At 49.4% G+C, this 12,571-nt stretch overlaps 1 protein-coding gene across 1 annotated transcript in view; it reads left to right on the forward strand.

Moving 5' to 3' along the window:
* FAM3B (FAM3 metabolism regulating signaling molecule B) overlaps positions 1 to 5,813 on the forward strand; it is a 33,005-nt gene extending 27,192 nt beyond the window's left edge. Inside the window, exons 4-8 of the mRNA XM_024758403.1 lie at positions 1,083 to 1,141; positions 2,032 to 2,082; positions 3,130 to 3,217; positions 4,370 to 4,502; positions 5,692 to 5,813. Of these exons, the coding sequence (XP_024614171.1) occupies positions 1,083 to 1,141; positions 2,032 to 2,082; positions 3,130 to 3,217; positions 4,370 to 4,502; positions 5,692 to 5,781 (421 nt within the window). The 3' untranslated portion in view covers positions 5,782 to 5,813. The remainder of the gene's footprint in view (positions 1 to 1,082; positions 1,142 to 2,031; positions 2,083 to 3,129; positions 3,218 to 4,369; positions 4,503 to 5,691) is intronic.
* Positions 5,814 to 12,571: the final 6,758 nt, after the last annotated feature.

Consider the following 12,571-nt stretch of genomic DNA (forward strand, 5'->3'; position numbering starts at 1 on the left):
AGCATTCATAACACTTCTTTTCTAATCTGCATGCCTTTGACTTCTTATGAAGATAATGTATCATTGATTTTAAAACTTGACAGAGGATGCATGCACTCATACAGATGCACACACACACACACACACACACACACACACAAAGATCTTCAGTAATATTTCACATTTCCAGGAAGGTCAGTCTTCTTCCTGGCTTTAGGACACAATCCCCTTGAAACTGGCATTTCATATTCTCCAATTTAAAAGTAAAAATTAAGTGAAGTAGTGTAAGGGATTTATTTAAGGAGATAATCAGGGTTACATTTTGTGGTTGGATAGAAGCATCTCCAGGTGTCCGCAAAACCTCCGTCAGAGCACTGATGGGGAGAGGACGCATGGAAGCTGATACCAGAGTTGGGTCAGACCCATCTCTTATTCATCCACCTCTTGTACCTCATTTTTTTTCCAGCCAGCCAGTTTGAATGTGTCCTTCATGTTTGTCAACCCTTCTCTTGTGTTCCTCGCATCCCATCAACTGTCGAAACCCAGCAAGTATACATCTTCAGTATCTCTTTACTTTGCCATCTCCTTTCTCATCCCACTTCTCGTCTCCTCGTTCATGGTCTAATAAGCTTCATCAGACTATGAAAGTAACCAGGTTTTGTGTGTGTGTGTATGTCTCCAGACTTTCTGGCTCCTAATCCATTCTACTGGTTGTTGTACTCCATATTTATAAAGCGGGAAAATGAATGCCCGCCCATGAGGAGGTTGAGGATTCAGTGAGAGAACGTTTGCAAAGAGCCTGTGCTAAACAAACACTGGTGTTCCTCTCCCTGGCCATTTGTATAAATTATAGGACTAAATGCAGTTTCCAGGTTCCCTGAGGGACTCAGACTGTAGAGATGTGTGGGGACAGATGTGTGTGGAGCGAGTGTAGGGGTGACTTTCCAGGGAGCTGGGTCAAGGCCAGTGCATATCTACAAGGGAATGGTAAGTGACCAAGGATGGACAGTGATTTTGCCAAGAGAGGATCTTACAGAGCAGGGAGGGCTACTCACTGCTTGGTGAGAAAGGAGTTCTTTGACAGATGCTTGTCTGCATTTCAGGCTCATAGGAGAAAAGACTGGGAATGTAGCAAGAGGAATAAATATTGCCATTGTCAACTGTAAGTTATTAAGTGTTTTCTTTAAAACTCCTCTAAAAGCTCTGTGATTGGATATTCAGTGGTACCTCGGGTTTCTTTATGGTTTTTGCACACGATCTAGTCTAGGTTTATATTTTAATGCGTTTTAAGAGTATATATTTAACTATTTTTTACAATGCCTCACTTTAGAGATTTGTGGTTCTACCAAAAAACTGAAATCAAATATAAACTGATTTTAAAAAAACAAAGAAGGACCTGCTGAATTCAGGGCTAAAACCAGATCAGCAGACCAGGGGGTACAGACACCCTGGAGTTGGGCTTCACGTTTGCTCGGATTCCTGGTGACCCAGCAGAAGGTGACACCAGTTCCTACCTTTGTCTGATAAAAGGGCCTCAGGGGAAGCACAGCCTGCCCTCCTCTTAGGCCTGGAAAAAAAAAAAAATCTGTCACTATTGCCATCGGGGCCCCTGACAGTAAGAACTGTAACAGGTTTAGAGGAAGGGTTTCCCTTGGCGTCTGTCCCTATGAGAAAGGTGAGCACATAGTCCGGTGACAGAGAGCTGCAGGAACCTGAGGAAAATGTGCCTGATCTGCAGGAAAAGCTACGGGGGGCAGCAGAAAGGGCTGAGTGGGGGCCCTGGTGTTTTTGGGAAGAGGCAGGTGCACTGGGAAAGAACGTGGGCGTGAATCACTGGAAGCAGGCGGGAGGGATGCTCTGGGCAGCCGGTGTGAGCCCTGCCTTCCTGAGCCGAATCACTGGGGCCCCCTTCAGGGAAGGCGGTCCTTTCCTTCAGGTGGGACCATGGCAGTCATGCTTCCTGGAAAGAGACAGAGAAGGAACACGCTGTTTTCAGAATGTGCCCTGAGTCCCCATGTACCTTCTTTTAAAAACTGTTTCTCTCATTTCCAGATGTGACTGGGAAAGTATTAGCAACACAGTATTTTGATATGTACGAAGGAGGTAAGGAAACCCTTTTCCTCTTAAAATTAATTATACACACAAATTAGGATTAAAAAAACACAACCAAAAACATCAAACATTCTTATTTTGTCTCCCAAAAAATTTGCCGGAAGCAAATTTTTTCTAGAACTGTCTTACATAAACCCTCGTGGTCTCTGAGTTCATGTATTAAAATTTGAAGGCATTATCTAGAAAATGTCTTTTCTTTGATCACACTTGTCCTGGATCTTTTCCTTCTGCCCCTTCCTCGGATAATGGGAAAGAGAAAACATCTCTTTCTTTTTTTAAACCAAACATGTAGAATAATGTGATCAGCCTCCAGCCCTGAATGTCATCATAATTACTGCTGTGTTCACGGCGCTGGGCGTGGTGCACGCATTCCTGGAGCCCAGGGTGTCCATCCTCCTCCAACTGTCCCTCCATTCTGGACTCTGGATCTTGACTGAAGTTGTTTTTATTTAACACTGAGAATTACCTAAAACAAATCTTTATAAAGATAATGGAGGGGAGCAATTAGAAGTGCCCGGATGCACTCGGGAACGATGCCGTTAATCGTGACTACAAATACAAGCCCCAGTGGTAAATAACAGGGTTTGAGCTGAGCCTTTATTTCCTCCCTGTAAGAAATAGAGGGGTCTCTTAGCAAGGACTTACCCATCCCGGTGTGGTCTGTTACGTCTCGTATTTCTCCTCAGTGTCCTGGAGCCACTCGGCTCTTAGAGGGTCATGCCCAGGTCCGGTGCTTTCTTATTAATTGCAAAGAAGAGCCCGCCTGTGTTGCCAAAGTCGCTGCCGGTTGGTTTCAGAGCTGATCACTAGAATCTTTATGATGCGATCATGCTGCTTGCCTCACATCGCCCCGCCGTGGAACCCACAGGCCGTTTACTACGAAAGCGCTAAAGCATCATTTGCGTGGTCGAGAGACAGTTCTAGAATCAGAGGATTCAGAGCCCGGGGCACAGAAGCTGAGAGCAGAAGCACAGCCTCTAGGGCCAGAGTCTCAGCTGACAGAGAAGGTCCTAAGACTGATTTGCATTGACCCGGCAGATAACTCTGGACCGATGACGAATTTTATTCAGAGCGCTCCCTCGAACTCCCTGCTCTTCATGGTGACCCACGATGACGGTAGCAGCAGGTGAGTGCAGACTTGTCACAGCAGGGAGGAGAGTCAGGGAAGCCAGCGTGTGGGGGGGGGGGGCGGGCAGAGCATCAAGGCTGTCAGTGTTCCTCAGTACATCATTTAGGAGAGGACAGAGGTCCAAGGAGAAGGATGCTTCTTCAAGGAAAAGGAATGGGAAACCATGAGGAACAGACTGCATTTCTAGAGAAACAACAAGCTGGTGCGGCACATAAATCCTAGAAACTAAGGAATATTTCCAGGTAGCAAGGCAAAGCCACCACTGACCATAAATAAAATAGCAAAGCTAACCCTTGGCCAAAGAGCTAAACCCAGGGTGGGACTTATACACACGCACGCACACACGCACGCACACACGCACGCACACATACACGATGCTTTCACTAGGCAGAAAATGACCTGGTGAGTGTTTCTCCAAGCGTGCTCTCCTGAGCAAACGTGTGCGTCTTCACTGCCTAACTTCTGAAAACCCCAGAGTGCTCATAGGCACCGTGAATTTCCGAGATGGGGCTACTGAACATGGATGGCATTTCCCAAATTTGTTTGAATTCAGATCTTATTCTTCAAAGAGCATCTTCCCAGATGGAAGTTCTTTGACATGTGCTTTGAAAGACTCAGATTTAACCCATTTAGGAAAATCTGAACTTATCTTTTCTTTTCCTTTCTGCCCGCCTCCCTTTACTTTGCCCTGAATTGTACCTTTCTACAACGGTAGGATTCTTTAGGTTTTGTTTTTGTTTTTCATTTTTGATACTGACTTTTCTGAATACGAAAGGGACAGTTTTGACACTTGTTTTCATCTTTCAGCAACTTCTGTCCTCTTTATTTGTGGTCAGTAAACAGGAGGGCAGCAAGGACCGAAAACTATGCTGGCTGGGATGAGGATGACTGAACCCCAAGACACAGGGCTTTTCCGAATTGAGAATTAAAACTCTGGGCACCAAACTGAGTCTAAAAGAGTCCTGGATGTGGCCTTATGTGTAACTAGAGATGTGACACACTCAGCCAGCATGTGTGTTTCCCTCCTGCCCTGCACCCCAGGAGGGCAGGCGCTGCTTTAGAAACCTGTCCTAGGACAGACTGTGCCCTAGCACCACATACCCGAGTCTGCAGGTGAGACATTCACATGCTTCCCCCTTTGCCCCGCAGACTGAAGGAGGACGCTAAGAAGGCCATAGAGGCCCTGGGAAGTAAAGAGATCAGGAACATTCGGTTCAGGTCGAGCTGGGTATTTCTTGGAGCAAAAGGCTTTGAACTTCCTGCAGGAATTCAGAGAGAAAAGGTGAGTGGTTGCTAAACATCCCTTCCTGAAAACCAGTTACCATATGTCCTAGCAATTCCACTCATAGATACATAGCCAAGAGAATGAAAAACATACGGTCACACAAAAACCTGTACGAGAATGTGCTATTATTCATAAGAGCAAAAAAGCAGAAACAACCCAAATGCCTGATTAATAGATTTTAAAATGTATAAATAAAATACGGTATAGCCATACACTGGAATATCATTAAGGCACATACAGAAGTGGAGTGCTGATATAGGCTATGACATGGGCGCACCTTGAAAACACACTAAGTGAGGAAAACCAGGCACAAAAGGACACATACTGTATGATTCCATTTATATAAAATTTCTGGATTTCTGACCAGAGACAGAAAATAGATCAGGGGCTGTCTAAAGGCTGTGGAGGATGGTGAGTAGATTCGAACGGGTTTGTGCATTCTTGTTCCTTGTTCACACTCTAAAATTGAGTGTGGTGATGGCTGCATGCCTCTGTGAATATACTAAAAGCCATTGAATTGTACACTTTAAATGGGTGAATTTTATAGGAGGTGAATTCTGTCTCAGCAAAGCTGTTATATTAAAAAGAGAGAGAGAACTAGAATTGCAAAGTTTAGAATGCATATTCTTTTGAAGCATGAGTTTAAGGTGCTCCACTGTCTGTGAAAGGATTGAAGATGGAAAGCCTTAAAGTCAAATCAATCTGAACAAGGAACAAGTGTTCCTTCTGAGCAAGGAACACTCCGATTACCCTGAAAAAAATATACAGTCCTTCTCCCGGAGAACTGAAAACCAGACTTGAGAGTTGTGCCTCCCATATGGCAGCTACTCGCCAGATTTGCAGGTTACACTTAAATTGATTCAAGTTAAAGAGAATTTAAAATTCAGTTCATCAGTTGTGCTAGCCACATTTCAAGTATTCGGTAGCCAAATGTGGCTAGTGGCTACTCTACTGGGCACGCAGATTAAAGGACACGTATACCATTGCAGAAAGTTTTCCACCTGTTGAATCAAGTTGCTTCACATATTGAGTCACATTGAGAGGAAATCATGTACCCTGAGTAGGTTGTAACAAATCCCATCCTAGGAAGTGATTCTCTTTTTATGACTTTGCTCACAGATGGCTCGCTAACCATTTGTTGATTAGATGAATGGATAAATTAAATCTTTTTCTTTCCTTTGCACAGATCAACCACTCAGATAATGCGAAGAACAGGTATTTGGGCTGGCCCGCAGAGATCCAGGTAGAAGGCTGCATACCAAAAGGACCAAGCTAACATTGCCCGGCCTCAATAAAGGTGCCTTTTATAGACAAATGCATCCCGAATGGACCACAACTCTTAGCCAACAGTCAATATTTGATGAGTATTTTGGGTTTGTCGTCAACCAGCCGACCAAAATATTTTCCAGGTGTCTAAAATCTTGTCGCACAGACTTTTTATGCCAGTGTTTATAGAGTGAAGGCAGTGAGCAGGACAGCTGAAATGCATGGGAATTGTTCAAGGGGATGCAGTGACTTCCCCTTGAAAGGAGAGGATTGGGGGGTGGGGGAAGTAGCCACTGCTTGTCCAGATGTGGAGCCACTTTACGATTGGATCTATGTTTGATCCCTGTGGTCCAGACAGCTCTGCAGAGAGAAAACCTTTATTCCCCGATCACCGAGCACACCCTCCTTTCGGACGGTCGCCTCTCAGGATGAACAGCAGTCAGAGGGCTTAGCAACCTTCCTGGGTCAACCCCAGTTGAGCTCTTGAACTCCCCCTGCAGGTCCCTGAATTTACTCATTCCACCAATCCGGGTGCGCCTAACTCAGGCACCAGCGGTGCGGTGCGGTAGTGAGGAAATTCCGTGTCCGCCTCCATGCTGGGGTGTCACTCCAGTGGCCGGTGGGACCTTGTCTAACAGGGTGGGGGAGAAGGATCTCTGACAGGTGAGTAGGGTCTGCTCTCGGGAGAGCCACTGTATACCCCAGGTTTCCTAGGACACACACCATAGATCTACGGACCAAGATACCCAGGGACTTGGGGTTAAGAAACTCAAGTCATTGCCAAGTGCCCATTCTAACCTCCCTCCCAAGCCTGGCTACCAGAAATGGTGGGAGACTTTGGTACCAGCTTAAGAGTGCTTCTCTGAGCCTCCAGTTTCTCATCTATAAATAGAGGGATGGGGATAGACAAATGATTTTCAAGCACTTCTATCGTCAGGCCTCTTTTGAAAAACATGGCAGCACGTGGCACCCTGAATTTCAGCACCCTTGCAGGATCAAGCCACCCAGATCTCAGTGGCTGACAACAGTGCTGAGGTCTCCTTCGTGTAGTAGGCGCCTCGCGGGGCAGCCGAGGCTCAGCTCTGGGTGCCCGGAGCCAGGATGAAGGAGCGCCCATCTCAGGCATGGAAGCCAGAGAGAGCAGAAGTCCAGAGGTCCCCCCAAAGCTCCTGCCAGGACACATGTGAGCCCTCATCCTTGCACCCCTTTGCCAACCAGGGGGGACATCAGCCTCGTGGCAGCGGGGGGTGACTGTCGGCCCCTCAGGGAGCCTGGGCCTCTCTCTGCAGAGGAGTCTGCAAACCACTGGATACGATCGTGGCTGGGGCCCTGTTATGGGCTAGATTCTGTTCCCCCCAAATTCATGAGTTGAGTCCTAACCGCCAGTATCGCAAAATGTGACCTCATGTGGAAACAGGGTCATTGTAGGTGTAGTAAGTTAAAGCAGGGTGACCCTCATTCAATATGACTGGTGTCCTAACAAAAAGGAGATGTTTGGACACAAACAAGCAATCAGAGAGAACCCCTTTCTGGGTTCTAGATCACTTTGGAGGAGGCCTGGAAGCGCCGTCTGGAGAGCATTAGGGCATCGCTGAAAAGGCAGCAGCATGGGGACCTGCGGGCTGCAGGGGCTGGAGCAGAGAGGGGCGATCAGGAGGACCGCAGGCCCCTCTGTAGGGGACTGTCACAGTGGGTGCATGTCCAAACCCATTGCATGTATAACCCCAAGAGCGACCCCAGGGTAAACTGTGGACTCCCGGTGACAATGGGCAGTCGTGGATTGTGACAAATGTGCCCCTCGGGTAGGGGGTAGTCAACAGTGGGGTAGGCTGTGCAGGGGGCAGGGCAGGGCGTCTGGGGGAGCTCTCTGTACCTTCCCCTCAATTTTACTGGGAACCTAAAACTGCTCTAGAAAATAAAGTCAATTACCAGAAAACAAAACAAACCAAAACTTGCCAAGGAAACCAAGCCTTACGTGGGCAGCCACCCCTGAACATCTGTCCTAATTACACAGACCCCCGGGAAGTGACCCTAAGCCCTCCCCACACCCGTGAGCTCTCCCAGGTGTGCAGACCTGCCCCTCCCTGCGGCGGGTTGGGGGGGGTGGGGGCTGGAAGTGCCGCCCCTCCCACAGAGAGGGGAGGGCCTCTAGCCTCTGCCCTGGAAAAGGCAGGCACTTCTTGAACTCTCAGCATCCCTATTTCCTAGATGCTTGGACTTCTGACACCATAAAATCAGGAACATGGCTTGTTCCTGACAGGAAAGTGTGTCACCAGCTAGGACCCTCCATCGCGCTGCCCACCCCAGGCCTGTCCTCCTAGCATCTGCCCTGAGGTGGGTCACCATTGTCACCCCGATTGGAGAAGTTGGGGCCCAGACAGTGAAGAGTCAGGGGGTTTCTACCCCCCAAGCGGCCTCTGCTACTTCGCCCCACTGGCACAAACATACACTTAGGACTCAGACTCCTTGGTCCCTCCATCTCCTTAATCCATTAATCAGGGAGACATTGCACGGTCTCCTCTGTACTACTGAGAAAGCACTCAGAAGGAGAGGTCTGGCCGAGGGTGGGTGCATTCTGGTTCCATATGGCTCGGGGCTGTACGAACGCTCAGGCCAGCCCTTCCTCAGAGGGTCAGTGGGCCGAGAGGGATGAGGGGCTCTGGCCGGGGATCGTCATCAAGCTCCCTGCAGCTTGAGAACCAGCCCAGCACTCTGATGCTGTCAGGATGAGGGGCGTGCCAAGGGGATGCTCTTCTGAGAGGGGATGCAGGGTCCTCCAGCTGCCTCCACGGAGGTGCGGTGCCTTCACTTGTAACTTTCCTGGAACATAGACGCACCCGCCCTGTGACGCAAGACATTGGTGGTGAAATTGGCTGCCCACTTCTTCCCTCCATCCTTCACCTCTGCCCAGGGCCTCTGGATGATCTGGGCAAAAGATCCCACGGGACACAGACCCTGAGACTCTCCCTGTAACTTCCTCATGACAGGGTTTGAAAACCATTCTTTTAGCCTCTAAATTTCTTCTTCAAAGGGGAATTTGCCCACAAGTCAAGTGAATGAGCAAAGAACTGCTCAGGATTTATTTTCTAATTTATAATCTTATTTTTTGTTTTGGAAAGGATCGCGGGAGTGAAGCTGAAACTGAGGCCGGCTTCCCCCATCCTGTGCCAACCCCTCATCCCGAGGCCTCGTCGCGGTTCCCCACACTCTGGTGATGGCAATGCCTGATTCACCCACCCCCCTTTAGTCACAGCGCCGCCGCCGGGAGACCTTTGGGGCCCCCTGGGGTGCAAGTAACCAAGCCAGGACCAGAAAGTGGGGCTAGCTCAGGGCTGAGTTCCCAGCAAGAACTCTCCGAGAGCACAGGGACCAACCCGAGTATGAGGGCACGCACTGCACAAGTGGGGTACTGCGGGGAGCTGTGGACGTCCCTTTTTGGCGTGTTCAGAGCTTAATATGAGGAGAGAGTGACAGCACAGAGCATCTCAGATAGTGTCCTGCTGGACAGCGCTGTACTAAGTGACCGCATCTCCAAGGGTGATCCGACCCCAACCTCTCTGAGAACATGTTAGCGAAGCAGAATCTCGGGCATCTGATCCTGGGGTGGGTGGCAGGGCAGACCCCCGTGTGTTTACAAGCCCACCAGGAAGCTCAGATGCACACCCTCACCAGGCATCTGAGGACAACTGTGTAAGTCACCAGGAAGTGTATTGATTCTTTAGTGTCTTATCTGTGGCAGGCCATTAGTTTCATTTCTCTTGCTGCTGGAAAAGAGAGCAGCAAGGGGAGAAGCCGTTTCTATAAAAGGGAAGCAGAGGGCTTCCCTGGTGGCGCAGTGGTTGAGAGTCTGCCTGCCGATGCAGGGGACACGGGTTCGTGCCCCGGTCCGGGAAGATCCCACATGCTGCGGAGCGGCTGGGCCCGTGAGCCATGGCCGCTGAGCCTGCACGTCCGGAGCCTGTGCTCCACAACGGGAGAGGCCATAACAGTAAGAGGCCCGCGTACCAGGAAAAAAAAAAGGGAAGCGGAGGAAGGGAGAGAGATGATTTGGCCGGGTCTCCACTCTGCAGGTGCCCAGGTAAGAGCTGGCCAGGGAGAGATGCTTCACCACGTCCTCATGCAGCAGACATGCTTTCCTTTTGAAAGGATTTTCTGGTAAACATAGCTTGGGCCGGAAGGCTGGAGACCGAAAGATACATGTCTGAAGCTGCCTGTGTTGGTGCTGGCCTCCAGCCATCCCTGCAGGCAGAGAGCACGTTCTAGAAAGGAAGTGGCTGGACTGGGAACGCAAGGGGACCCGTCTCCCCAGACCTGGCCGAAGGCCCTGGGGACACAAAGTGGCTTTGGGAACTTCCGTGGAAGGTACACATCTCAGGGTGGGGAGAGAGCTTTGTGCTCTGTGATTTTTAATAAGAAATATAGTAACTATAGTCACCGTGCTGTACGTTACATCTCAGAGCTGATGATACTGTATTGCATTTTTGAAAGTTGCTAAGAACGTAGATCTTAAAAGTCCTCATCACAAGAAAGAAATGTTAAGTATGAGGACAGATGTTAACTCATCATGGTGACTATTTCACAATACCTACAAATGTAGGAAAAAAGAGAAATATATTATTTGGTCTGTGTCAGTTCCTGACAAGGGGCTCCTAAAACCCTTGGGAGTGAAAACAGCATCGTCTTCTGTTATGTTAATGAAGGGACTGCAGGTCGTAGTGTTTCGTTAATGAGATGGGAACCCTTTGCCTGGGGAAGCGATCCTGTGACCAGAGGGCTGAAATTTTCAGTCCCACCCCCAGCCTCCCGGAAGGGAAGAGGGGCAGGAAGTTGAGTTCAGTCACTGATGGCCAATGATTTCATCAATCATGTCTACGTAATGAAGCCTCCTTAAAACCCAAGTGGGTTTGGAGAACTTCTGGTGAGCATGTGATTTGGGAGACTGGCGCTCACAGGGAGTGTGGAAGCTCCCCATGCCTCCCACGCCTGCCCTCTGGGTCTTTCCATCTGGCTGTTCTTGAGTTAAATGCTTTTATAATAAGCCTGTGCTCTAGTAAGTAAACTGTTTCCCTGTGAGCCGCTCTAGCAAATTATTCAACTCCAAGGAGGGGGTCTTTGGGACCTCCGACTGATCTATAGCCGGTTGCTCAGAAGCACAGGTGACAACCTGTACCTGCTAGCCATTGGCATCTGAAGTGAGCAGTGTCGACTGGGGGGAAAAATGCACAACGTGAGAGTTGTGAGTTAAGTTTTATTGGGGGCAGAATGAGGGCTACGGCCTGCGAGACAGCATCTCAGATAACTCTGAGAAACTGCTCCGAAGAGGCAGGAGGGAAGGTCAGTGTTACATACGATGTTAGTGAAGGGGGTACGTGCAGCCATGTGCACATTTTGACAGAGGCTGACTGCTAGTCAGGGAGAGCAGAGGTCACCGTTAATGACTGTAGTGCTTTTCTAGATACGAGGAGATGCAAGCATTGGGCTCATAACATCTTCTCCTGCAAATCTCTAACTATCCGAGGGCCTGTTCTGCCAGTTTTTCCCAGCGCACAGAGGGCCTCATTCCTGATGTCCACCCTGAGCTCCTTTCAGGGGGTGTTGAAGGTGAGCGGCTGCAGTGGTGGATGACCTCATCTTTGTAGAGGCAGATGGCAAGTGACAATTTGTAGCTGACAGCAGGATGGGGTGGGAGCTGTTGAGTAGGGCTGAGCCCCCTCTGATAGCCCTGTGACACCTGATACCATGGCCTGGTAAATAGTGTCAGAATTGAGTTAACTGCTTGGTGATGTAGAAAAACACACGCGCTGGAACCGGTGGCAGAATTGAAGCCCCAGAGCCTGGCCTCAGTGCTTCAGGAGCCGTCTTGCGCATGGTAGTGGTGGCCACCCTCAGTGGTGTCCTGGAAAGCTGGCTCTTCTGAAGGGCGAGGACACCTGATTTCTAGCGTTTGCTGATTCCCCTTGTAGCATGTACTGGTACAAAGTTTTACTTGGAGAGAGACAGGTATTGATGCCAAGTCTGCCCAGCAAAGAAAGGTATGTGAGTGTCCTAGGGCTGCCATGGCAAAGTACCCCAGACTGGAGGGCTTAAATAACAGAAGTGTATTCTCTCCCAGGTCTGGAGGCTGGAAGCCTGAGATCAAGGCCTCAGCAGTGTTGGTTCCTCCCTGAGACCCTGAACAGAACCCTCCCTTGCCTGTTCCAGCTTCTGGTCCTTGTCAGCGCTCCTTGGCACTATTTGAGGAAAATATCTCAGGATGCTGAGGTCGCACAGCCAGCAGGAAGAAATAATCCAGGCCACATGGTCAGCCGTGACCCATGACCCATTCTCCATGTCTGACTGTCTGATTTTGCAGGACAATCAGACATGGAGCTCTTTCCCGCCTGCTCACATGGAGCCAGGGGCTAAGCCAAGGAAGGTTTAGACTTGGATCCGAGAGTAATGACATCTTTCTTCCTCTTTCCTGGAAATCTCAGTGGACAAGATTTTTGTTGCTGTATTCTGCTTTTAGGAGAAATTACTTTCTATTTACTAGGAAGGGAGATGAAATATCCCCACAGGTCCGTGTGAGGGGTCATACGGATTCAGCGCAAATCTGTCAAAGGAGAAAGTTTTAAATGAATTGCAGGGTTCCCCACGATGCGGGCATGAGCCTGCCCAGCTGTGGAACTTTCCCGGCAGAATCCAGGGCCGGTGCAGGTCCTGGAGGCCAGACCCAGGGGCCGGGGGTTGGTCACTCCTGGGATCCAGGCCCCTGGGACCAGCGACTCCTCTGGGACTGACTGAAGCATGTAGAAAACTGG

Source organism: Neophocaena asiaeorientalis, unplaced genomic scaffold (genome assembly GCF_003031525.2).
Source record: "Neophocaena asiaeorientalis asiaeorientalis breed wild unplaced genomic scaffold, Neophocaena_asiaeorientalis_V1.1 scaffold45, whole genome shotgun sequence".
NCBI lineage: Eukaryota > Metazoa > Chordata > Mammalia > Artiodactyla > Phocoenidae > Neophocaena > Neophocaena asiaeorientalis.